The 26,291-nt window shown below is 38.9% G+C and overlaps 2 protein-coding genes across 3 annotated transcripts in view; one reads left to right on the plus strand and one right to left on the minus strand.

The window, feature by feature from the left end:
* Nucleotides 1–9,864, minus strand: part of LOC137281493 (LHFPL tetraspan subfamily member 6 protein-like) — a 60,738-nt gene extending 50,874 nt beyond the window's left edge. The window contains exon 1 of the mRNA XM_067812751.1: nt 8,830–9,864. Within this exon, the coding sequence (XP_067668852.1) occupies nt 8,830–9,220 (391 nt within the window). The 5' untranslated portion in view covers nt 9,221–9,864. The remainder of the gene's footprint in view (nt 1–8,829) is intronic.
* A 5,941-nt stretch (nt 9,865–15,805) lies between these two features.
* LOC137281494 (NFX1-type zinc finger-containing protein 1-like) lies at nt 15,806–25,096 on the plus strand. 2 transcript variants are annotated; one of them, XM_067812753.1, is made up of 5 exons: nt 15,815–15,910; nt 17,825–17,886; nt 18,746–18,810; nt 19,048–24,542; nt 24,747–25,096. In XM_067812753.1, exons 3-5 carry the CDS (start codon nt 18,767–18,769, stop codon nt 24,848–24,850), a joined length of 5,643 nt encoding a protein of 1,880 aa, XP_067668854.1. In that variant the 5' UTR covers nt 15,815–15,910; nt 17,825–17,886; nt 18,746–18,766; the 3' UTR covers nt 24,851–25,096. The 2 variants fall into 2 exon arrangements, with proteins under 2 accessions (XP_067668853.1, XP_067668854.1); XM_067812752.1 differs by lacking the exon at nt 17,825–17,886 and having other exon boundaries at nt 15,806–15,910.
* The last annotated feature ends 1,195 nt before the right edge of the window (nt 25,097–26,291 follow it).

The raw sequence follows: 26,291 nt of genomic DNA on the forward strand, positions 1-26,291 counted from the left end.
CATTTAAAATAGGTGTGCCTGTATGTGGTATTTTCAAAGGTTTATTTCTACCTCTAAGCTTGAAGTCAAGACAAAGAAAATATAAAACGACATATTAACTTGGTTTGAACTAAAATATTCAGATTCTGAAAAATAGCCGCCTTGTCATCTCTTGAAAAAGACTTTATGATGAAGAAATAGTTCATTTTCCACACAAAAAGACTCAAATAGCTGATGCTTGGGCGTTTAAAATAAGAGTTGAAATAGAGACGCATCATTTAATTATCCCCTAACAATGACCTCAAGGATATTGAGATTGCTTAAAAATTTTAAACACAACACAGCCTATTGCCTTAGTTCAGCTGTATTGCCAGTCAGACTGGATTCAGTACCACCCAGCAGCCTTTTAAAAGTTTTCATTTGATCAATAAGCACTTTTCGCATAAGGCTACAACACAAGTACCATTTCATTCTCTGTGATCTTAATCATAGAATATATATTCTTTTAATGTATAGCCGATTTGCACAAAAATCGAAAAAACACCTGAAGTAGTTATCTAAATTCAACTTGGGTCTATCCAGGTAGCAAAAGTAACAAAGTCCCAATGGACAATAGCATGATGCCCTATCTTCAGCGGCTTGTAATCTACAACCTCTTTTCATATACTGCTGTTCGATATTTTCATTATAACATATATAGTAATACAGACAATAACAAAATGATTTCCGTGACACCCTCGTAGTATAGAATGATTTCTGCGAAACCTTCTTAGAACAGAATGAGTTCTGTGACACCCTCGTAGAACAGAATGATTTCCATGACACCCTCCCAGTATAGAAAGATTTGTGTAACACCCTCACAGTATAGAATGATTTGTGTGACAACCTCCCAATATAGAATGATTTGTGTGACACCCTCCCAGTGTAGAATGATTTGTGTAACACCCTCCCAGTATAGAATGATTTGTGTAACACCCTCCCAGTATAGAATGATTTGTGTGACACACTCTAAGTTTATATGTTATAAATTTACTCAACTTTAATGTATGAACTGTTTATCATGAATTATTAATAAATAAACACTAAATACTAACTCACTGCAGTGAAATACGCTGAAGATATCTTCCATATATGAAATACCATAATCATCATTATCATAAATATCAGTCTGTATCATATCTCACATATATGCATGTAATCAGCATTGATACCAATTTTTTTCTAATATATGGTAGAACACACACCAGATTCTACATAGTCATAAACAATGACACACATTCAGCTAGATGCCACCCCACACCTTCTATATACTGATTTATAACCAGCTATGTATATACTGAATCCTCTATTATTCAGTGCATCAAATCTCCATTCTAATGGAAAGAATTCTCCATATTATTGTCCTCTAGAGCAAGATAAACTCTGTAGAAAGTCAGAGCCTGGAGGGAATGAGATGCCACCTCGCTTCCTTAAGAACTCATAGTGGCAATAAGGTCTATGGAGATTTGAAACAGTGGATGATCTGTCAGTGAGCCTTATCAAATTCAGTTCTACCTATTTCAACCAAAGAAAACTTTCTCACTGCACAGAAAAATGCAGACAGGTCAATATTAATCATAAAATAGCAACATAAACATTTTACCTCGTTAAGAAACAGTAAAAACAGTAATGAAAGACTTTCAAACTGCAGCATTTTTATATCAGTAAACTTTGACCTCTACTGTACATGCACATTAATTGCCTCATGTTGATTTCTGTCAATCATTTCCTGCCACTGGAAAGTAAACTAAACAAGTCTGTGCACAAGTATGATGACAAAAGCCAAACGACACAACAGAAATACTTCAAAAAGGGAATGTAACATGTCAACATGCGTTCGAGACTTCCTCTTCGACTGCCCATGTGTAAAACTGAAGTTGCAAGCTCTTTGTTTCTTATTTAGTTTTAGCAATTTATAGTTACCTTTTTCACTATTTCAGTACTGACATAACATGATGATGATGCTATTTCCACGATTAATTTGGAATATTCAGCTTTTTTCTGCACAGTGGGAATGTTTTCTTTGGTAGGTCCATATTCTGTCTGTCTGAGTGTGAAATCTCTGACCCATATTTCTGACATCCCTCCCTTCTAACATACTCCCATCCCTACTAATACAGAAGCCCCAACACCCTACATTTTCTTTAGCTTCAGAACCTCTCATCTCACAGTGATTCTGTTTTAATAGTCTCTGCCAACCCATATTTGTCGTAAGAGGTGTCTAAAGAACTTGGTTGGTCGGTTGACACATGATACCTGATCACAATTGTGTAGATCAATGCTCATACTGTTGATCACTGGATTGTCTGTAACAGACTCGATTATTTATAGACATTAACCACCTTGCTGGAATATTTGCTGTGTGCAGTTCTAAACAACTAACAAACAAAACAACACTTGAGTTATTATGCTTTATCAGGAATTTAAGCAAGTGTATATATTTTCCACAGGTCACATCTGCATCGCCCACCTCTGTGATACTCTCTTAGAATGATATCTTCCTGGCTAGGCATATTAGTTGTTGGAACTGTATACAGAGAACCTGTCTGGGATCCCACAGGACAAATCAAAAAGACATTACAAGATACTGTCACACTGCCTATCCCCAGTGAAAGTTAAGATTTTGAAACAAACCCTTCAAAAACAAACACAAGCATATCTTTTAATTATAAAACATTTTGGCTGAAACATTTATTTAAACATTTTTCAGACAAGGTTTTCTCACGCCCACATCATGACTGGCAGGAATGGGCTTGGTTTTGTATTTTATACAAAAAAAGGCGGGAAATAAATGGCGTGACATGTCTTCTTGTTGACAGTTGAGAAGTTTAATTCCTTGAAAGTGAATGGAATGTCCATGCTTTAGCAGAAGATCAAAGAAACAGTTTGACTGGCTTAATACAAAATGAAGATAAAACGTGACTTAAAAATGAAGGAAAATGTTCCTGAGTAAAATGTCCCAAATTTGATTTCACAGAAGCACAAAGGTGGTAAAATGTTCTTTAACAGTTCCACGCTAATCAGATGACTGCATGACACTTTTTGCACAATAAAGTGACCTTGGATTGATTTATTGGGATGAAAAGCTTAACGCTTTGGTCTGAATTGCAAACAAATTAGAATCTGTGCAAGTCGATTTCGTGAACATTTTATTTCACACTGTCTCATGAAAGCAAGAAAAATGGCAGAATAATTTTCATGGAAAAGTACATTTTCACTGATGTTTTTCAGGGTTAAAACTAAAAGTAGGATCTAGCATTTCTTATGTTTCATGTGAATACACAGTCTTCAGTTGAGCTTCACATTTCAAGGAGAGTTACAAAGGGTTGTACATATGTTCTGTTAGTACAAGGAATAGAAACATCTTTACATTTCAAGGAGAATTACAAAGGGTTGCACTTATGTTCTATTAGTACAAGGGATAGAGATATCTACATTTCGTGGTCATTTTTCAAAAGTTAGGTTATGACACGTTCCACAGAAGGAAGCAACCGTTATCAGATACGACCGACAATACATGTCACACACCCTTCAACTTAAATACCATCGCATCAAAAACATTTGACCTGTCATTTTCCATGAAATGAATAATGCACCAGAGTATGGACTTTGTTTATTATAATACAGATAGACTAATGTTTAGTCTCTGAAAATATATATTGTTGGCAACAAATAAACTCATTTAAATTGAAAAGGAGCCCCCGTCAGATGGGAAATTCCGAACCTGAGGGAATCTATAGACTCGTTTCATATCAAGCTTTTAAGTATTGGAGAGAGGGATAGACAGTTAGGAAACTGATGTAGTTCAGAGACCATGAGACATACTAACATGGCTACAAAAAATAGAGGAAAAATAAAGTGGCTCAGGGACTGTGAGTCAAATTAGAAGGAGTTGGCAGTAGGGAAAATAATGTGGTTCAGAGACAGTGAGACAGATTAGGAGGACTAAGTAGTAAGGAAAATATAATGTGGTTCAGAGTCGGTGAAGCAGACTAGGAGGGCTAAACAGTAGAGAAAATAATGCTGTTCAAAGGCTGTGAGAGAGATTAGAAGGGTTAGTAAGTTGGCAAAATAATGTGGTTCAGAGACTGTGAGACAGACTAGCAGGGCTACAAAAAAATAGAGGAAAAATAAAGTGGCTCAGGGACTGTGAGTCAAATTAGAAGGAGTTGGCAGTAGGGAAAATAATGTGGTTCAGAGACTGTGAAACAGACTAGAAGGGCTAGACAGTAGAGAAAATAATGTGGTTCAGAGACTGCGAGACAGATTAGGAGGACTAAGTAGTAAGGAAAATAATCTGGTTCAGAGCCGGTGAAGCAGACTAGGAGGGCTAAACAGTAGAGAAAATAATGTTGTTCAAAGGCTGTGAGAGAGATTAGAAGGTGTTAGTAAGTTGGGAAAATAATGTGGTTCAGAGACTGTGAGACAGACTAGCAGGGCTAGACAGTAGAGAAAATAATGTGGTTTAAAGACTGTGAGACAGATTAGGAGGGCTATTCATTTAGGGAAAATAATGTGGTTCAGAGACTGTGAAGCAGACTATCTAATGGATTAAGGGACCACTTACCCTTGCTATTACACTACCAATAACTGGGACTAAATCATCATGTTGCAAGGACCTGGGCCTAGATTATAGACGCTCTCTTAGTGCTAAGTGCTATACATTAACTTTAACTTATACCTATCTTAGCACTAAGAGAGTTTGAAACATCAAGGTCAGGATTTGAATTAAACAGCATTTGACTCAACAGTGTTCAACTGGAATTACAAAAGCATGTTTGACATATGATCTGAGGGCTTTACTTTAGCAACTTTGACACGTTCTAAATTGTATAACTGCAGACAAAGTTTAGGTAAAGTATGCACTAAATAGTAAAAGTGAGTATATTTTGATAACCATCATATCAATTTCATTTACTGTAACAAAAGATCTAGCCTGTAGCATGTACATTGTGTACATTTTGGTGTATGTTTCCGTGCCTGACAGGTGAAGGGTGACACACAGAGTGTACATATTTCACATTGCAAACATCACATCAGCTAGAAAATTGACATCCCCGCAGATTGACATGGTGATGCTTAGCTCCGGATCAGCTGGTGTGATCTATTTCCACTTGAGTCAGTCTATATAAAGAAGGACAGCCCCGCTTACTGGCCCTGGACTGGCCTTTAACCCTCACAAGTTTATCATCTATTTTGACATGTCACGGATTGCCAGTATTCTGTCTCACATGGATTTCAAATGCATGTTTCAAATTCTTGGAAACACGAAAGGAAACTTGGCGGATATATGTCATATTTTATCTGCTAAGATCTCAACCTAATCCCCAATGGAAGGGAGACTGATAATAAGAAGCTTATCATAAGTCCTTATTGCACATTGTCTGGTGTGTATTTGGTAAATATCATGTCTATTTCATGTCAATATCACTGGTGACACTTTGACATCTATCAGCCAGTCCCATATATCTTCAAGGCTTTCTTACCACTGCAATGCTAATATCAACACAGCAATCAATAGATCAGGGATATTAACCACATGATGATATATGCAGGCAGAATCTTGTGAAACACTGAGGTCCTGTGTCGTACATTTCAAATCAATTTTGGCTATATTTCAGTGTCACTGAGTGAACTGGTTCATTGACGACACCCATCCACCCAGACCTGACAAGATAAACCGTGATATGACCAGGACATTGTCAATTGCTGGTGATACAAGATCCAGCCTACAAGTCCTTGAGTATAGATCATGTTGATAGCACAGCCTAGTCGTCTCAGTGACATTTGACAGGATATATAGACGTGATATATGCATTATTTCCTTAGTCTGCCAGACACTATTGGAGACAACATATTTTGCAAGAGAGAGCTTTAATTCTTCACCTAAAATTAGGAACTGTTTGTTACAAAGATCTCATACCTGATATGTATAGAGGGCCATTGTCAATTTCAGATGTTACCCTATTTTGTACTTTTGTCTATAATTGGAATCCATATATATATTAGAGAAAAGCTCTATTTCTTCACCTGAATTAAGGGATTGTTTGTTAAAACAGTTGCATACCTGATGTATGTAATAATAAACAATGTTACACTTTCTTATAAAACTAAGTTACTACTTAAAAGGTACATCTGACACACACCTGCAATATTGAATTGACGCTATAAATATTTTGTAAACCTTAGATTTTCATGTGTCACAATTTTGTATCATTAAATTTTGATATGTAAAGTAATATGTTTTGAGATTATCTGTGCTTTTACGCATAATGCATCTTTTCCACACAGACCCACCAGGCATTAAATGTTTTATCTAAACATATGGTAATTTGGAGGGAGAGATAGTGTCACTTAATTAAATTTGAATGAACTTCAAATTTGGAAATATGCCAGAGGTTGTAGTGCATGAAATATTGAATGGTTTGGTTATTATCTTTGTTAGACTCCAAGCTTTGGTTCTGCAATATTTTCTTATGTTTTGTGCTGAGCATATCCTATATATCTATGTAAATTTCACCTAGCACCATGTACATTTCATGATTAGGTCACCACCGAGTGGCAGCACTGTAACAAGCAGTCATTGACATCTATTATGTAACAAGCACTTGTTGGTAAGTGACTGCATTCAGGAATACATTATGTCATGTACATAATCAGCTGATTGAAAGATCAGCGTGACAGCTGTCAAAATGAAGGACAGCTTACTGGTTAATAGTTAGTCTAACAGCTGACCACAGACCCAATGACTATGCATGTTTACTCCATATAGCACATATGTGGGGGGGGGGGGGGGGGGGGGCTATGAGAGAGAGAGAGAATTTATAAGATATTACATTTAAAACTTATTCCACAGAATAACAGATTATTTCAAAATCTGTAGCATTTCATGATTCAGGCAACTGATAGTTATGAAAAAGCTCCAGAAAAAAGGATATGAAGACAGTGAACAACAATATTCAACTGGAATACTTGCATTGTCTTATTAGTTATGATTGGTATTTTCGTAATTATTTCAAATCTTAACTTTTTTAAACATGTTATTTTTGTTGTTGGTTGTTTCATTTTAAAAAAAAAATGGACAGGTGTATCAGAAAGGAGAATAAGTAGTAGTTGCATGTTAAATCATTATCTTGTCTACAACACATGCAAAACATGTCAGCTTTGAATTTCAAAAAGGGCTGAACCAGTTTTCAGTATATAATTCATTATTCATGATCCAAAGTTCTCAAAAAGCTTATTCACTTCCTACTGACTTCAATTATATTTTTTTCTATTTTAGTGCACATACTCTTCCTGGAAATGGTGCCAGAAGAAATTGGAATTCTAGACCAATGCAAAAAAAACAAAGCCTTGCACTCCATGGATAATTTATTTGGTTGCTAGGTTACGAAATCAATAAGAAATTTGTTTAGTGTTCACTTCTAATAACATCAATTTCAATCAAAATGAAATGAGTCAGAGTGATTCAACTTCTTGATTTAACAAATTGCATCTTACATTTGAAAACTCAAGACAAGTAGTCTTGACTTGAATTAATTTACAAACATTGTCAGAAAATTTGGAAGTGTAAATATTTATCATATATTTACTACAGAGTAAATATGCACCCTATTAAATTACCAACTTTATTGCTAATGTAAAGAAATCTTTTAAATATACATAAATAAAAAAACCCACAAACATTGTAAATTAATTACAGTTTTTGAATACTAAACATGCATATCCACATCAAAATGTGGTCATAGCAAATCAATTTCAGTGTTGTTAATTTCACAACTGAGTAAAACCTGAAATTGACAATGTCACAACAACACACTATAATGTTCTTGATCTCCCATTTCAAGGCAAGGCCATATGTCAGCTGCTGTCTTTGTGAGTCATGGCTTCATGCAAATTGACAATGTCTTAGTCTTGTTTACAATCATCACTCTGTGGATACACGCCAGCATAATGAAGAGACAACAGTCTCTGCAACCATAACTGTTTTGTACAGCATCTTGGCTGTGTTATGTAAGGTTCTGTCCAGGAGGGGAGTGGGGTGATGTAGCTAGGGGACAGACTCTAAATTACACCTCAGCTTAATTAAACTGTTTGTTATGTCTAGTGTATCAGTGACACCAGATTACAAAGACTGTATTAAGCTGAAGGGTAAGGCTGTGATGTGAAATAAGCTTAATTATCAGTTGTGAGAATGGCTTGAGGCTACAGGGATTTTCAATGCAAGGACTTACTACTTAACAGTTTATCTATATTGCAGTTATCTGTGATATTCTGTGAGGCTGCCAGCTGATTGTGTTGAGATTTGCTTATATCCCATGGGGAAGGGTGGATAAATAAACACAATGTTGCAGTGAATTATTGCACCATGGGAATATCTCTATTCATTCATAGCAACATGGAAGGGCAGATGTTGACATTGTGCTTAACACCCAAGCAGGAACTTAGCTGTATGATGCAGTGATAGAGTATAATAAAACTGAACTTTGTAATGTTTTTGTTATGATACTTATGAACTAGTACAGAAAATAATAAGTACAAACCTGAACCTGTAAAGAACCATATTTGTCATGATCATAACTATGATTATTGAAACTGGTAATGGGCAGATCCATACGCATCATCATCATCAACATCATCATCATCAACATCATCATCATCATCATCATCATCATCATCAACGTTTTCCTTCGGATGTGTTTACACTGCCAGCAACAACACCCTAATCACGGAAACGTTTAGAATACAACATACCATTATCATTCAATGAATAAGATATGAGTAATCGTGTTAACAGGCTACAAGTCTCACCTGCACAGAGCTGCATCGCCGAAGCCACCTTGCCGACCACGGGGGTGATGACGTCCCTGACGCACACCGACATCACCCCGGTCATGGAGACCAGGAGCCCCAGACCGCACCCCACGCCCACCGAAACGGTGGCGATTTGCCAAAACACACTCGGTATATCCCAGAAAGTTGTGTATCTGCCACACTCTCGCACAATCACCAGATGACCGCCATCGTCCAGTTTAGGATAGTTGCATCTGCGAAATACTCCAAAATATATAGGCGTGGAATCACTGAAAGCTCCATGAAGCCAGTACGGCATGTAGAATCCCACACTTGCAGCCACGGTGGCCAGGAGTGACAGAACCGCCCAGAATATACCCACACACGACAAACCCGATAATTTGGACATGCTTCTTCTACGGGTTTAAATAAAATTATAAACTTCGTTTTCTTAGATGTTTTCCTCTGCTGTCTGACTGCCAAGCCTCCAGTTTCTGTAAGCAGATTGGAATTCTAAGCACTCAAGGATGTGACTTTTCCCACATTACGAACAGAGTGCGAATATTTGAAATTCGGTCAGAAAAAAAGGAACATTTCACACTTAGTTGTATTGCCTGTCACAACGTCTTGAAAGAAATTCCTTGGCAATTTTCCGGAACGGCAAAAATGTTGATCGATGCGATTTTCCAGCTTCCAATTTAAAGAAATTCAACCACAAATAGATTTCTTAGTAACACAAACGGCGTGTTTTCTCGGTGACGACGGAATAACCAAAGACTATTATTTTACCGTTATACTAGAGTTGTCCGATGTCTCCCAGGCTGCAGTCATCTGAACGTGCGTAGGCTCCTTTGCGCATGCACATAGTGATTCCCATGCAAAATGTAAATAACGTGATGATAAATATGTCCAGAGTCCACGTTCTTCCAGGGTAACTGTCAACACTCACAGCAGATACAGAAGCGTGACTGCTGTAGGTCGTTGTGTCGCTCCACACGCAAACACAACCACCGCTTCTCATTCACCTCGCTTGCCCCAATCGAGCATACAACTACCGCATCCAGGAAGGAGGTTAAGCTATTGACCAATCGCAACGCTGGATCTATTAATAAGTCAGTTTGTAAACAGACACACGTGGAGCAAGCGCTTGCTTGGCTTGTCTGAAGCGGGTCTTCTCTTTGCAGGATATAATGACGGGCCTAAGACACTCGTCTTGAAAATCTGGCTTTTATAGAAAAGGACAATCACATGTCAACGGTGTAAATGATAGTTGCAAACATTAATTTTCTTTCAAATCTTTTTTGATAACCTGATACTGAATCATACATTAAGAAGATATTGAACATAATAAAAGTGCTCCGTATATTACAAGATTGCAAGGGTAATAGATAGATATATGATTGTACAAATTGGCAGATGAGAGTATGTGTGTTTGCGAGGCTGAAAGTTTATTTTTAAAGAAATATTTCTGTTTAATGTTCGAAATAGATGATTGAGATAAAGCATTTACGAACAAATCCGATGTCTCTACGCTGCACAAAACAAATTCTAACAGCTGTCTGTAAATAATCGAGTCTGGACCAGACAATCCAGTGAATGACACCCCGAAATTCGTGAGATTCGAACTACTTAGATGGAACACGATGAAATGTGTCAGTCCAAACAGCGAGACTCCCAAAGCAGTTACACACTAAATAAATAAATAAATAAATAAATAAATAAATAAATAAATAAACAAACAAACAAACAAACAAACAAACAAACAAACAAACAAACAAACAAATAAATAAAGTAAGTAAGTAAGTAAGTTCTCGTCCGACCCGATAATATGACATGGTAGGTCCAATGTGCACATTGACCTGACATTTGAAGGAAGCGACACGGGGGGGGGGGGGGGGGGGGGGTGGGGGGGTGGGTGGGTATGGATGTCACGAGGTTGAGGATGTCATAAAAAGGTCGCATTTGCATTAGTAATTGCCCATAACCATGCCTTTAGTTAAGTCGGTCAGCTTCATTAATTATACATTCTGTCTGCACAGCGGACATTGAAAGCTTCTTGCATGACATTATGACTTTAATTGAATATCGTATTTCTTTTCCAGCATTGAGCATTTTTTTCTGTCCAGAATTTGAAGCTGGAGCTTTGTACATGTATATCGATTATTTCAGAGATATCATTGTGCATATATCATAGTGACTATTTCTGTAAATGGACATTTGTTTAGTGTATATCATGCTGATTAATTAACTTCCGCTCGTGCAAGTATCCGTTTTTCATTTTATTACTCTTTGTTTATACCGACGAAGCCGATCACAGCTGATAACGCCAGCTCAAAGAGAGAGTGACTCTCTGAACCCCTCGTCGCTGTGGAGTTCAGTAATGACTGCATTAGCTCCCCTGAACCGCAGCTTCAGATTGGCCATCAGGCTCTCGTGGAGAGGAGTGTTTCTCTCTCTACTGAAATTCAATGGTCATATTTGTATATACTGCAATAAAAGACAGGATAAGCTACTCCTAGACTTGCATAAGCCTCTAAGACAATAAATAATTGATGTAAAGGTAATGTCTTATAAATTTTAATAAAATTAACTCACTGTCTCTCTAAGAGACTAGTGTTTTAATATTGTGCTGTTCTCTTATCTACACTAATGTCTTGTCTCTCTACCGAATAGAATGTGTATACATCCATGGGCTTAGCCTTCAGTACAGCCATGGCCAGACTATTGATTGATTGATTGATTGAATGAATGAATGAATGAATCTACAGGGCACTCCTTGGTGTTTAGTCTTTGGGTTGGTCATTACGAAATAGCGCTAAAATCTGACATTTACAAGAAATGTCAAGGATTTTTTAAAGCTTAGAATTGATGAACGAATCAATGATTGAATGAATGGATGAATGAACCAACCGAACGACCGACCAACAAACCAACCAACCAACCAACCAAATAAAAGCAACGAAACCAATCTGTCAACATTTTAATTAATTAAATTGCGATGATTTGTGGGCAAACAAGCTAACCTGACCTGAAATACACCCCTAGCCACAAGGTCAAGTGACTGGAGCTACTTGCAACGTACCAGGTCATTTTGACACGACTTGACATAGCGGGTCGGAAATAGATGTTTTCTCTTGACCTGGAGGTGTAATTATGTGTGCTCTAGTCACAGACTGCACGCATTCCGTCCCATTAAGTCAGTGAGTGAGGGAAAGAGTTTAGTATTAAGTCGCTTTAGCAATAATTCCGCAATATCGCAGCAGAAATAAGTTTCGCATATTTTGACCATGTACATACAGTATGGTTCAAAATTATTGAGAATAGCTAAAGCATTTCATATTATTAAACGAGAACAAATCAGATAAAATTGAATGTATTGTGAAAGTGAACTGACCTTTTCATGTTGTGTAGGTAACAATTTAATATTTTATCAAGTCTCCTTGAGCTTCACGGCACAGTCTAAGACGGGTAGGCATACTTCCTATCAGAGAGGTTAGTGTCTCGTGAGTTATGCTGTCCCAGTATCGGACCACTTCTCTCTTCATGTCTTCAATTTTTGTCAACCCCTTTTGATTCACACATTCCTTCATCATCCCCCAAATGTTCTCAATGGGATTTAAGTCAGGACTATATGCAGGAAATGGTAATGCAGTCACATTTTTCTCCTGAAACCACTGCTTGGCATGTTTTGCGGTGTGTTTAGGATCATTATCTTGCTGCAAAATCCAGTCATTTCCATAAAACACATGTGCACTTGGAAGGAGAAAATTATCTAATATGTTAGTGTAGCGTTGACTTGTCAGATTTCCCTCGAACACACACAGCGGGGTCGTTCCTAATAAGGATATCCCTCCCCATACATGAAACTTTGGGCTGTATTTAGGTCGTTGATACAACGGTGCTGACGCAGACTTTGTCCATATTTTCACATTATTGGGATATACCCATATTGAGCTTTCATCAGTAAAAATCACATTTTCCCAGTCAAAGATTTCATGTGCCAAACACCACTCAACACGCCTGTCTTTATGTTCTTGTTTCATGAGAGGAGAAGGAATTCTAGTCTCTTTCTCCCATCCAAGATCAATCAAATTTCTTCTAACTGTAGATTTTGATACAACTGTTGATCCCCTTTCTATCATTTCATACCTGATGTTGGAGATGCTTGCCCTTTGCTTTTTAGACGCTAAAATTCCCAGCCGGACGCGATCTGAGAAGTCCAATTTTCTGGGTCTCCCTGCTCCTTTCTGGTGCCCCAAATCCTTTTCCTCTTTAAAATTCTTCCTAATCCTATACACAGTAGAAAGAGGAGTTCCTGTTCTCTCTGCCAATGTATTTACATCATCAATTCCTTGATTACACAACTCAAAAATCAACCTTCTTTTATCTTCAGCAGACATTGTTGACAGTGCTGAGGAAAATGACGTCTGCTACAAATTCAGGGGAGGTAACTCTAATTGTACTATACTCAGTAGGCCAAGATGAGTTACCTCCCTTATACCATTACTTAGTTTTAAGTATCAGTGAATCAGTTGAGGTATTAGGATAGCTCAAAGTAAGAAGAAAAATTCTCAATAATTATGAACCAGACTATATATTTGTTGATAAATATATGTCTTGATTTCAGATATCATTGTTCATTACAGGAATTAATAAAACTATAGTTAATACCTAATATTTTCCTTTTTTTCTCTGGGTACATAGCATTATTATTATCAATTAAAACGTGTGCAGTCAACCATAAAATGTTTTGTTTTAAGCGGTCTGTCATAAGGGAAGATGCCATGTGTGAGCTCCGGCCACAAACTGCACGTATTCAATCCCACTGGTTACACACGCGCACGCGCACGCGCGCACACACACACACACACACACACACGCGCGCGCGCGCGCGCGCGCTCGCTCGCACGCACGCACATTGCCCAGCATACATGAAGAAATGTAATTATGAAACACAAAAGTTTATATCGTTGCTGAACAATTCCAGTACCAGTACTGTACATTTAGAAGGTTTGTCCACGTGTATTCACAAAGTTTGTATTCTCAGAAAAGAATGTTATATTACCCATACACGAATAATTATTGTTCTACAGGCCTGTGGAGTTTCATTCTGAAATAAAGATTGACACAATGCTAGTTGTTTTATGAGGGTTAGTGTGTGTTGTGTAGTGGTGGGTAGTGTGTGTGTAGTGACGTGTAGTGTTGCGTACTGAGATGAGGGTATAGGCTATACGACTCCTATGTGCAGTTTAATCCACGAACTGGTTGGTTATACTACGCTTCGCGGCTCGTAGTATAACCAACCAGTTCGTGGATTAAACTGCACATACGAGTCGTATAACTTACACTACGACAATGAAGAAATAACACATCGTGAAGGTGAAAAATAGCAATGAAAGTTAATGTTAATACGTACTCATTTTTGTCACAATGCTTGCGCAGGTGTTAAATGAACCGTAGTTTCTATATTAAACACATGATAATATGTCTCGGAGGTGTTCTCTGAATTTCTTTGTTTTGACTTAAAATAAAATCTAAGTATAGGAGTTTCGTCCTCATCATATTACAACAGTATGTAATGTTGTGTGTCCTTCTTGTTATTCAGCGCCAGTGTGGGATTTAGTTTCTGCTATGTTTCGTGTTTTGCATGGTGGCACACCAGAGGTAATACGGCACAGACACGTAGTCACGTGCCGAACCTATCGTCCGTGCACAATTATCACGTGCGTGAGCATCAGCATTAGTCGTGTGGCTCGTGTGCAGTCGACCACGTTGGCATGATCATCAGATGGCGACGATGTTGTCGATTCTGCCGACTGTGAAGATGACAATATGATTATGAAGATTGCACTCAAGCCCGATAGATGTCTAGGTAAATAATATATGTGAAATGTGTTAATTAATAATAATGGACAACAATTATCCGGAACATTTCCCCGTACTTCAATAGCCGTAGGGACCGTTCATACATTTATGGCTCGTAGGGTGGTGGTGGGTTTTATACAGAAGCATGTACATTTTGTAAGCGACCATCCTGCAGGATATGTTCAAAAGCGATGACACCACCACTATATTAGCGGAAGACTTTAACAAATTTGCTGAACCCCGTGCAAGCACCACCACCACCACCACCACCACCACCACCACCACAGTAATCCAGTTATTTTAAGCGTAGCGAAAAATTCGTTCTAGTATTTTCAACAGTATTTATTGGATTTGTAGCGAAAAGATACAAAATAAAGTTGAAATTAATTCTTTCAATATTTCTGCTAATATGTAGTTGATAACGTACATTTTCTAAATGTATTTTCTTTCTTCTCTAGACAACAGGGTGGATGAGCAGTTGACCGCACAAACCACTGGTCACAGTTCTAAGCGATACAGTCGGGGAGTATAAAAGTGTTGACGAGCAACAAGATGAGCTGGTGAGCAACATTCTGAGCAATGGAAGTAAACGGGTCATCAAGGCTGTGCGAGGGCGACGTCCACGACGACCACGTGTGACGCCGAGTCTTTGGAAGTTACGGTCAATGTCAAGGTTGCATAATTGTAATTTCCGAAATAAAGGTTAATTTGAACTTCTGCATGTCCGTGTCTCTTTAAGAAGCAGACGAACAGAAGAAAGAAGTCCCGTAGTATAACCAATATTTTGGTTGGTTATACTACACCCGAGAACAAAGCAGTCGTAGTGTACTGTGTGTTGTTTTGTGTCGTGAGGTCTACTGTGTGTTGTATTTTATTGTGCAACTCTAAATGTTGTTGCGACAAAAGTCTTGAGATTCTGTCTCTGGGTTGCGACGACCCACATGTATCATCTCTTACAGCTTCTAACAAGTCCCACGCCTTATAAAAGTCCATACACCCACACGTCATACACCCATCAAACACCACAATGAAAACCCGACTTATTTAAAGCTGTACAACTGGCAAAGCAAAACCGAAAGTAGCTAGTTTTGCACACTTCACTTTTTACATTACGTCAGTTTAATTTCCCAGAAGCACCGTCAGTTCTCGCAGACAGGCAGTGGTATTGATAAGGGTGAGCAGGATGTTTAATCGTTTCACTCTCTGGGGACAAGTCTAGTCGGACGCGTTGCAGGTAGGTACTAAGGTGTACAAAATACTATCCAACATAGAACTTCACTGTTCATTTCACATCGGGCTAGAATAGTCTTGTTCTGCTGGAGAGAGATGGTCACCCGTCTTACAAACGCCTGGTGTCATGTCGGATGTTCAATTCAGTTCTTTATTCTCATTTACAAATACGAATTCAGCATAGCAGAAAACAACTTATCAACATTCTTTTCTGACAAAATGTGATAGATGTAGGAATATGCAGGATGTATTTTGATAGATGTAGGAATATGTAAGATGTATTTTGATAGGTATAGGAATCTGTAGGATGTATTTTGATACATGTAGGGATCTGTAGGATGTATTTTGATAGGTATAGGGATCTGTAGGATGTATTTTGATAGGTATAGGGATCTGTAGGATGTATTTTGATACATGTAGGGATCTGTAGGATGTATTTTGATACATGTAGGGATCTGTAGGATGTATTTTGATAGATGCGTCTGAAATGATGCAGATATTTTTTTGTTGTAAATTTTGTCTTTTTGTTACAAGAGATTACATGGGTGGGTAAAAAATGGCTTCCAGTGATGATAGTAATTGCTCTTTATTTGGCTTATATCTTTGAAAAACAAAACATGATTCCATTGAACTTAACCAAACCGACACTCTTTAGAGTATGTTTGATCAAAGTCAACAGTGTTATAAAGGGACATAACTCGTGATGACTTAATGATAAAATGATAGCAGTTGAGTTTGTGTTAAAGGACAGGTGAAGATCAGAATTACTTTTCGTACACCCTAACAAATCCGCCCTCATGGTTTCGTATGCCTTGGCTACTGACAAATCAGAATTTGATCAATTCATCTTAAGATATTAATAATGTCATTTATAACCTTAATGGCCATTCACTGGGTTGAAATGCATTTTATTCATTAGAATTATTTCGAGGTCAGATTTAGGGTTTATGGTAGTTTTAGACTTTGTACAAAAACAAAAACAAAAACGAAAAAATAGACTTATGTTCTTACGCACAGAATGATTTTTAAAACGTACGAGGGTTCCGAGAGGAAACCATTTCCCCCTTTGTCTGAAATTGCCTCATCATGAAATGCTGCAGATTTACCGTCACTGTTCGACCTGTTTCCCTGCTAAAATGTGTGTGTTGAACAATCAAGTTTGGACTCGACGTATTTTGCCATACGTTCACAAGGAACACCCTTAGATCGGTCCTTCTTGTCTGATTTTTTTTCTGACGAAGGTGACCCGTGATATTCCGGATTAGAATTGATCTTCAGTACCCCATGCTTAAAATAGGATTAACGGGATCGGGTGGTCAGGCTCGCTGACTTGCTTGACACATGTCATCGTTCCCAATTGCGCAGATGGATGCTCATGCTGTTGATCACTGGATTGTCTTGTCCAGACTCGATTATTTACAGGCCATATAACTGGAATACTGCTGAGGCGTAAATCTGAACTCACTCACCCAGCACACACACTCTTACGACGATAACTATAAATATAAATATCACGTTATGGTGGGAGAACGATATTCCTGTGGTACTGATCTGATTCTGGGGCTCAAGGAGGTGCGGCTGGGTAGCCTAATGGTTAAAGCGTCCGATCGTCTCGCTGAAGACCGTGGTTCGATTCCCCACAAGGATACAATTTCCGGGATCCTCCCTGGTGATATAGCTGTAATATTGCTAATATCGACGTAATATCACACCCAGTCATACACTGTTTTCACGAAAGCAGATCCATATTTCTTGGAATATTGAGGACAGGTAATGGAGTTTTCGACTCCAAACACGTTCACCCCAGCACAGTTTCACCGCAGGCTATTTCACGCGGGTTTTTTTTCACCCCATTCAGTTTCACCTCATTTAGAGGTTGTCATTATATTTATTCAGATTGTTTAAATAATTGTTTCAGTGCTGGATCGGGTGAAGTCCTGTACAAGCACTAAAGACAAGTAATTGTCAGTTCAATGAATAGTAAGAGTTTACAGATTTACTCAAAATATAATAAATATATAAATATATCAATCAAACATTATTTATTAATGAGCATGAAGTACATAAGGGATTGGTCTATAAAAGCACTGTGTACTAGCGCGTAGACAGACAGAGACAACTGAGGCAGATCTGCAGACATGCAGTCGCCAGAAATGCAAGTGTAATGTCTAACTCACTGTCGACTTATTCTAAAGTTCGTTTAAGCTTAAAGCGCGATGAGATGAGATTAGATGATATATAAGCTCAAGTCATATGTGCCATCTCAACAAAAACAGGGTAGCATCTTCTCTTATTGTTGCAAAACGACTGCCTTATCATAATTATCACATTAAAAAATAATTATATTCTCCATGTATTAATGAGTTCTGTGAAACAACCCAGAATATGAGATGAATTGACGTAGATTGGAAATGGGTTGAAATAACCCGGGTGAAACTACTTGAGGTGAAACGACCTGGAACCCTTTCAGGGCTCAGGTGTTAACCGTCTATTTGACACCCAGCACCCGTTTAATTTAGCGACTTCGTAACAAATCCTTACACTATAACGCAGCTGTTCACACGCACGATATTAATTTTGCACATGCTTTTCAGCACAGTTCGATGCAATTCATCTGTATAAGGTTTGCAGTAGTTCCCCCAAGTTAGGGAGAAGTTCATCTGTATAAGGTTTGCAGTAGTTCCCCCAAGTTAGGGAGAAGTTCATCTACGATGTAACACATAATGGGCGTTTTAAGTGAATCTAAACTCTTGGTGGGAGGTATTTAATAGAAAAAATACTGATAAATTTATATTCGTGTGTTCAAAGCCTGCAGTGTAAATTGCTCTTGGTTTTCCAGGAGATGGAATAACCCAAAGCTATGTTCAGGCGTTCCTCAACACCGGGATTTCTGTACAACTCAGAGTAAGATTTAATTTTTAACTTTGTCACCACTATATCATTCTTGAAACTCCGAGTAAATCAATTAAATTTTTTATGTTAAATGGTGTAAAATAACGTTGATATCAGGCACTTTAAAAGTTATCCACTAAGTGTTGTCGTTACATGTTATGATTGGTTATCTGTAACTGAAACCCGAATGTAAAATGCACAAAAGCAGTTCAGATACAACCCACAGTGGATTAAAATGTGATCTTTCAGACACTCTGCCAGAAGTCGAGACGAACGTCGAGATTACACAGAACACGCACGTCGAGAACCATGTCGGACGTGGGATGATAGCGATAACGTCCTAGAAAGACATGAAGACGAAAGGGACAGAGGGCCAGTCAGAGCATGGTCAACAAACAGATCAGTCAGTAGTGAAACAAGGCAGGGAGGAGGAAGAGGTGGATCCAGCAGAGGAGGTAGATACTATGATGACAGAGGCACAGGTCACAGCAGTGGAGGTTTTAGAGGAAGAGGAGCACATTTAGGAGGAGAGCGAGGGCGTCAGAGAGGGGGATTCAGAGGAAGAGGAATCTTTGGAGATGGAGAGAGAGGACATCATAACAGGGGTTATAGAGGAAGAGGACGAGGAGGCAGAAGAGATGGCCTGAACTTAACCCTACTTGAAGAACTCAGGGAAAAAGACCCTTCAACCATTGTAATGACGCTAGGATTGGACTCAGGAATTGACCTTTTCTTGAAACGGGAATCGCTTAATCAACGTGAGGTGTATGCCTTTGTGAGTGTTTTAGCCAAGGCATGTCGTTGCACAACTGCTCCTGAAAGTTTCAATAGAATTTTACTTTCTATTCGAGAGTCTCAGTTTTATGAACATGTTTCTGGTGTCTTGAGAAGTGGTGCTCGCGGGTTTTCAGTAACGGAAGAAGAGAAAAAAAACTTTCTTGGAGACCTGGCAATATTTATGAAGAAACTCTACATTCGGCTACCTCACTCGGCCATGGAGATGAGAGTTCTCGGTTTTGAAGATCTCTTGACAAAAGAAATTCACAAAATGCAAAGTACATCTGACGACATTCCACGCAACATTCTGTCGAACATTACCGCGCTCCAGGAACTAAAGAAAACTGTGCTTGATCAATCAAGAAGCAGGGCGGCAGAGAGAGATGACCACAAAGAGGGTGGCCCACCTGATGACTTCAGAGATGTATCTATATTTCCAAATGCTGATGACATCCATCCAAGTGAGAAACCATTCCTCAGAAAAAACAAATCAGTTGGCGGCTACAGGGATCTAGACCATTATCTTGATGTACAATTCCGACTTCTGAGGGAGGATTTTATTTGTCCCCTGAGAGAAGGCATAGAAGCCTATCTTGTTGCAGAAGCACCTGGCAAACGTGGGCAGCGTTTGAAGGATATCAGAGTGTATCACGATGTGCACATTGTTAGAACTTTGTGCTCAAACAATGGTCTACTTCACAGATTATCCTTTGATGTGAGTAACCTTCAACGTGTTAGGTGGGAAAATTCGAAGAGACTCATTTATGGATCCTTACTTTGTCTATCAAAGGATAATTTTAAAACGCTTTTGTTTGCAACCATCACTGAACGAGATCCTAAACTGCTGAAAGAAGGATGTGTAGATGTACTTTTTGAAGCATCTGAAGATCTTGACAAGAGACACTTTGACACAAAGTTTGTCATGGTGGAAACAACAGCTTTCTTTGAAGCTTATCGTCATGTCCTACGAGGATTACAAAACATAAAGGAGGGAGACCTACCTTTTGAAAAGTACATTGTTGCTTGCGAAAATGCAGTCAATCCTCCAAAGTATCTCAGTGAGGCAAACATACTGGGAAAATCACCAAAGTTTGATTTGCGCCCACTGATAGATGACAAAATTGATTTGCGTGAAGACAAACACCTACGTACTCAAGGGCGTGAAGTGAGCTATTTCTTCAGTCATGATGCAAGATGTGGAAGAAGTGTTCATGTCTTGGAAGACAGGGACTGGCCCTCTCCAGAGACACTCCATGTTGATATGTCACAGTTCCAGGCCCTGAAAACAGCTTTGACAAAAGAGTTTTCGATCATACAAGGACCGCCGGGCACTGGAAAGACTTATGTTGGGTTGAAAATTGTCAAAGCCCTTCTTCATAATGACCAGATGTGGAAAAAGCAACAATCCACACCTATGTTGGTCGTGTGCTACACAAACCATGCCTTGGATCAGTTTCTAGAGGGGATAATTCGTTTCTACAAGGGCGGTGTCATCAGGGTAGGCAGCAGAATTTCAAACGAGGAACTTGAACGCTACTCGTTGAGGACCCATAGACAAAAGATGAGAAAAGACAGGGACAAGGATCGAGATATGAAAAATGTTGGAAAAAGGCGGTGGGAGACAAAAAACAGAATGCTTGACCTTCAGTATCAGATTGAGGAAGTTGGAATGAAGTTGGAGGCTGCTGAAAAGACAGTTTTGCATGAAGACGTATTGAAACCATATATGAAAAGTCATTATGACACAATATTAGCAATGATGAAGAGAATGCACAGACAACAAGAATTTGAATCCCGTCAGAAGTTGCCGTTTCCAAGGTCCTTCATAGTAGAATGGCTTGGAGTTGGAAGCATGGAGGCTACAATGGAAACGTTTGGAGATCAGAGGCAAGATGTATTTCAACTGGAATATGATGATGAAGAAGGTGATGAGATTGACGTTCAAGAAGAGGCAGGGATTGTTCAAGCACAGCGCAAGGTTTATGACATGGATACTGATGATTTCCCCACCAATGAATTTGAAATTAAACAAAAGAAGATCCGAGGTCTCCAGAATCAAAGAAATCAGTATGTGGCGTTAGATGTTGCCTCGTTTGACAAAAACCAAATGCCTGTAGGAACAGGTACAGGATTTCAATACACAAAAAAGGCAAGAAAAAACATCAAACGTCGAATGTTAAAGCAGTTAAAATCCACACAGAGAATGCATGAAATGGAAGCACGTCGTGTTAGAGATCCATGGATGCTGACCATGGAAGACAGATGGAGGCTTTACAGACACTGGGTGTACAAATTTTGTGAAAGGTTACAGAAGGACATACATCTAAGAGAACAGAGCTACAAAGAAGTTGTGGCAGAATACAAAGAACTGCAAGTGAATGAAGACATGCAGATTCTACGAGAAGCAACTGTTATTGGCATGACAACTACTGCAGCAGCACGGTATCAACAAGCTCTTACAGAAATTGGCCCACGTATCATTGTGGTAGAAGAAGCAGCTGAGGTTCTCGAAGGACACATCATCAGCACTTTAAGCAAGAAGTGTGAACAACTGATTCTCATTGGAGATCACAAACAACTGAAGCCAAACCCAACGGTGTATAATCTGGCCAAAAAGTTTAACCTGGATTTATCATTGTTCGAAAGAATGATCGACAATGGAATCCATTGTGATACCCTCGCCCTTCAACACAGGATGAGGCCAGAAATATCCACAGTGATGCGCCATATATATCCAAAACTTCAGGATCACCCATCTGTGTTTCACTACGAGAACGTCAAGGGAATATCTGCCAACATGTTCTTCATAGATCACAGCAACCAAGAGGAGCATGATGCAGATATGATGAGTCATTCTAATACATATGAAGCAACATACATAGTTGCTCTCTGCAGTTATCTCCTGAAGCAGGGATATGACAAATCACGAATCACTGTCCTTACAACCTATTCGGGTCAGCTGCTTAAACTGAAGAAGTTGATGCCAAAACAGGAGTTCCAAGGATTGAGACTGACAGTTGTTGACAATTACCAAGGTGAAGAGAATGACATTATCCTTTTATCTCTTGTGAGAAGCAACGCTGAAGGAAGTGTTGGGTTTCTGAAAATAGAGAACCGTATATGTGTTGCTTTGTCAAGAGCTAAAATTGGACTCTTTGTCATTGGCAACTTTAATCTTCTTTCCCAACAGAGTTTATTATGGAAGGACATCTTGGCAGACCTGAGGAAGAATGGTAAAGTGGGCCCAGCCTTGAACCTATATTGTCAAAACCACCCCTCAGAAACAGGAATCTGTGTTCAAAGCCCAGATGATTTCAAGAAAGCTCCAGAAGGAGGCTGTCTGAAGCCTTGTGTGTTCAGACTTGAATGTGGGCACGTGTGCACATTGCTTTGTCATCCTTATGACCCTGAACACAAAGATTATATTTGCCGGAAACAATGTACAAAACACTGCAAGAATGGTCACCAGTGCCCACGGTACTGCCACGAAGAATGTGGAAATTGCATGATACGTGTTGAAAAGATTATTCCAAAATGTCAACACAAACAGATGGTTCCATGTTTCAAGGATCCCAGTACATTTTCTTGCCAGGCCGAATGTAACACAACCCTTGATTGTGGACACACATGTGGAAACCCCTGTTCCATGAAACATGGGTGTACAGCAGTCGTGAAAAAAACATTCGGATGCGGGCACACAGGCGACGTCCTTTGTGCGAGGAAAACATTAGCACAATGCGAGGCCAAATGTCCTGAACTTCTGAAATGTGGACATAAATGTGAGGGTGACTGTACACGATGCCATGAAGGAAGGCTGCACATACCATGCCGCAAGATGTGTAAAGGTACTCTGATCTGTGAACATACCTGTGTATCTGGGTGTTCTCAATGTAATCCATGCAGAAAAGCATGTGAAAATCGCTGTCAGCACGCAACATGCACGAAATATTGTGGGGAGCCCTGTGATCCATGCAGTCAGCAATGCACATGGGAATGTGAACATTACAGATGTACACTGTCCTGCAGCGAGCCTTGTGACAGACCACCTTGCAATGAGCCATGCAAGGAGAAACTACCTTGTAAACACCCATGCATAGGTTTGTGTGGAGAACCATGCCCCAAACAATGTGGCATTTGCAACAAAGATGAAATCATGAAAGTAAATCCAAGGCCTGGTGCAAGATTTGTATTCCTTGAGGACTGTGGTCACATTGAAGAAGTGTCAGTGCTTGACCGCTATATGAACCGAGACTCAGCGGAGATCAAACTGAAAGTCTGCCCACATTGCAAGACAGTGATCAGGCACAATATGAGATATGGTTCTGTGATCAAGAAGACTTTGAAAAATATTGAAGTAGTTAAAAAAATCTGCAATGAGAACAAAGACCAGGTTCCACACACGAAACAAAGACTCATGGTCAAAGTGGGGAATGAGGAAAGAAACGACGAGAATGGCATCAAGACAGTCATGTTCAGTCGAGCTTACACCAACACGGTGGCGGGTCTCTCTGCGCTGGAAAACCAGTTTCATCTACTAGATTTACTGAAAGAGGTTTCTGCTGAATACGAAAAATATACAGGGACCACATTTATGAATGACCATGAATCAGGTTCACAGGAGGCAGATATGTTCTATAAATGGCTGATAACCCCAAGACAAGTCTTCAGTGAACAAGAGCAATACGATGCCATAAATGAACTCCTCAGACACAGAGCACTTTTGGTATATCTTGCCTGTGGCCAAGAAAGACAGACTGCATTGATGCGAATCTATTTGCCAATGCTAAAAGCCATTCTGTTGTCAGGAAAGCCGTACACAGAGGAGAAGCAGACCAGAGTTAAAACTCGGTTTCAAATCCTGGGGGATGCCGTGCCAAGTGATAAGGTAGACCAGATGACACATACAAAGGTGAAGCTGGTAGGCAATGTAGGACCAGCATCTGGAAAATGGTTTTCCTGCAAGAAAGGTGTGTACTATCTTTATTGACCTTATTTTGCAAGGTATCAGCATCACCATATCGGTACAGGTTGACATCTTTGGATTTTAAGAATCTCATTATTATATATAAGACTATATTGACATTTACGTAATAGTAACCGCATCCATATAACTACATTTCAGACATATATGGAATTTCGTGACCTATTTAGTTATTTTCATGTCTGTTTAGGTCATGTGTATTCAAATGGAGATCAGTCTGTATGTCCAGACTGCAAGACCATGAAAGACATTAAACAGCGGCGAATGTTTATGATGACTCCACTGGGAAAATAATCAGCATCAGCATGACGAAGAACTTTGTTATGAGTAGCACACGTACGCTGATGGCGCGTCCTGATACATGCTACCTAGACATTACGAATGGATCCACTATTAAGGACTTTACTACACTGCCATCTACGTTATGAACACCGTTACAAACAATGTGTGAACCTGTGTTCCGTTGCTACTGTGATGAACATTGTACTGCAGCATTTTCAGAATGCTGTTGTCGAAAGACTGGATTGTGCATGAAGAAAAGGAAAGATAAACATTTCAACTCTATGAATCTAATTCACGTTTACTGTGTTCGTGTATATACAATACATAACTATCATCGTCATTATTTGACTGTAGAAAGAAATATTCAGTGGCTGTGTGTCCACTGTTCATTTTGTCTTAGACTGAAACAAGTATATTGTTCGTTTTTAATACATGCGTATGCCCATTCTGGATGTAATATACACACTTTAATGTTTATGTTTACCCACTTAATTGTGTATTTGGACATTGCCAGTGCTTGAAATTTCAGAGTATTGTATTCTTTTAAACAAATGATTTACATGATATTGCTTAGAACTTTAATTTTAGATGGTTTAGGCAGATATTTACTTTATTATTTACACTTTAATCAGATGTGCTATGTACTCTCAGATATGTTGACCCACATGCCCGTATATTTGAAGTGTGTCAGAGCATTCAATGAGTATGGTATTAGAAAGTTTACAACAAAATACTAACATGATCTCATTTAGGTCTCGAAGAAACACAAGTATGTATTTCCTTATTTGTGCTTTAATATGTATGGTATTTTTATGATGTCTTGCTTACACTTTCAATGTGTAGCAAAGTGCCTGTACATGTGTAGGTGCGTTCAATGAAGCAGTTCTTGGAATGTACGAAATACATTATTAATCTGATCTCACTTTATAAATGCTATTTTATTGTCATTATGCACTGGTACTATTTTGTATAATTTAGCTAGTGCTCCAAGACGCATTTTAACATCCAGCATACTGATATACTTTGCTGTGTTTAAAATAGTCTTACTATTGTTATAATGACTGAGAAAACTGGTTGAAGAAAGACTGTCATGTTAGTTTTGTCTATAGTGGAATTCAACCATTACATTAACAGACATACAATGGACCTGGATGAAGACTTATATGGATAGACAACTTCTTTCCTGCAGAGGATGAGACGTTTCGGTGTAGATGCTAACACCGTTATCAAGCGTTTCAGTGTAGATGCTAACACTGTTATCAAGCGTTTCAGTGTAGATGCTAACACCGTTATCAATCGTTTCAGTGTAGATGCCAGCACCGTTATCAAGCGTTTCAGTGTAGATGCTAACACTGTTATCAAGCGTTTCAGTGTAGATGCTAACACCGTTATCAAGCGTTTCAGTGTAGATGCTAACACCGTTATCAATCGTTTCAGTGAAGATGCTAACACC

The sequence above is a fragment of the Haliotis asinina genome, chromosome 4 (genome assembly GCF_037392515.1).
Source record: "Haliotis asinina isolate JCU_RB_2024 chromosome 4, JCU_Hal_asi_v2, whole genome shotgun sequence".
Taxonomy (NCBI): Eukaryota; Metazoa; Mollusca; class Gastropoda; order Lepetellida; family Haliotidae; genus Haliotis; species Haliotis asinina.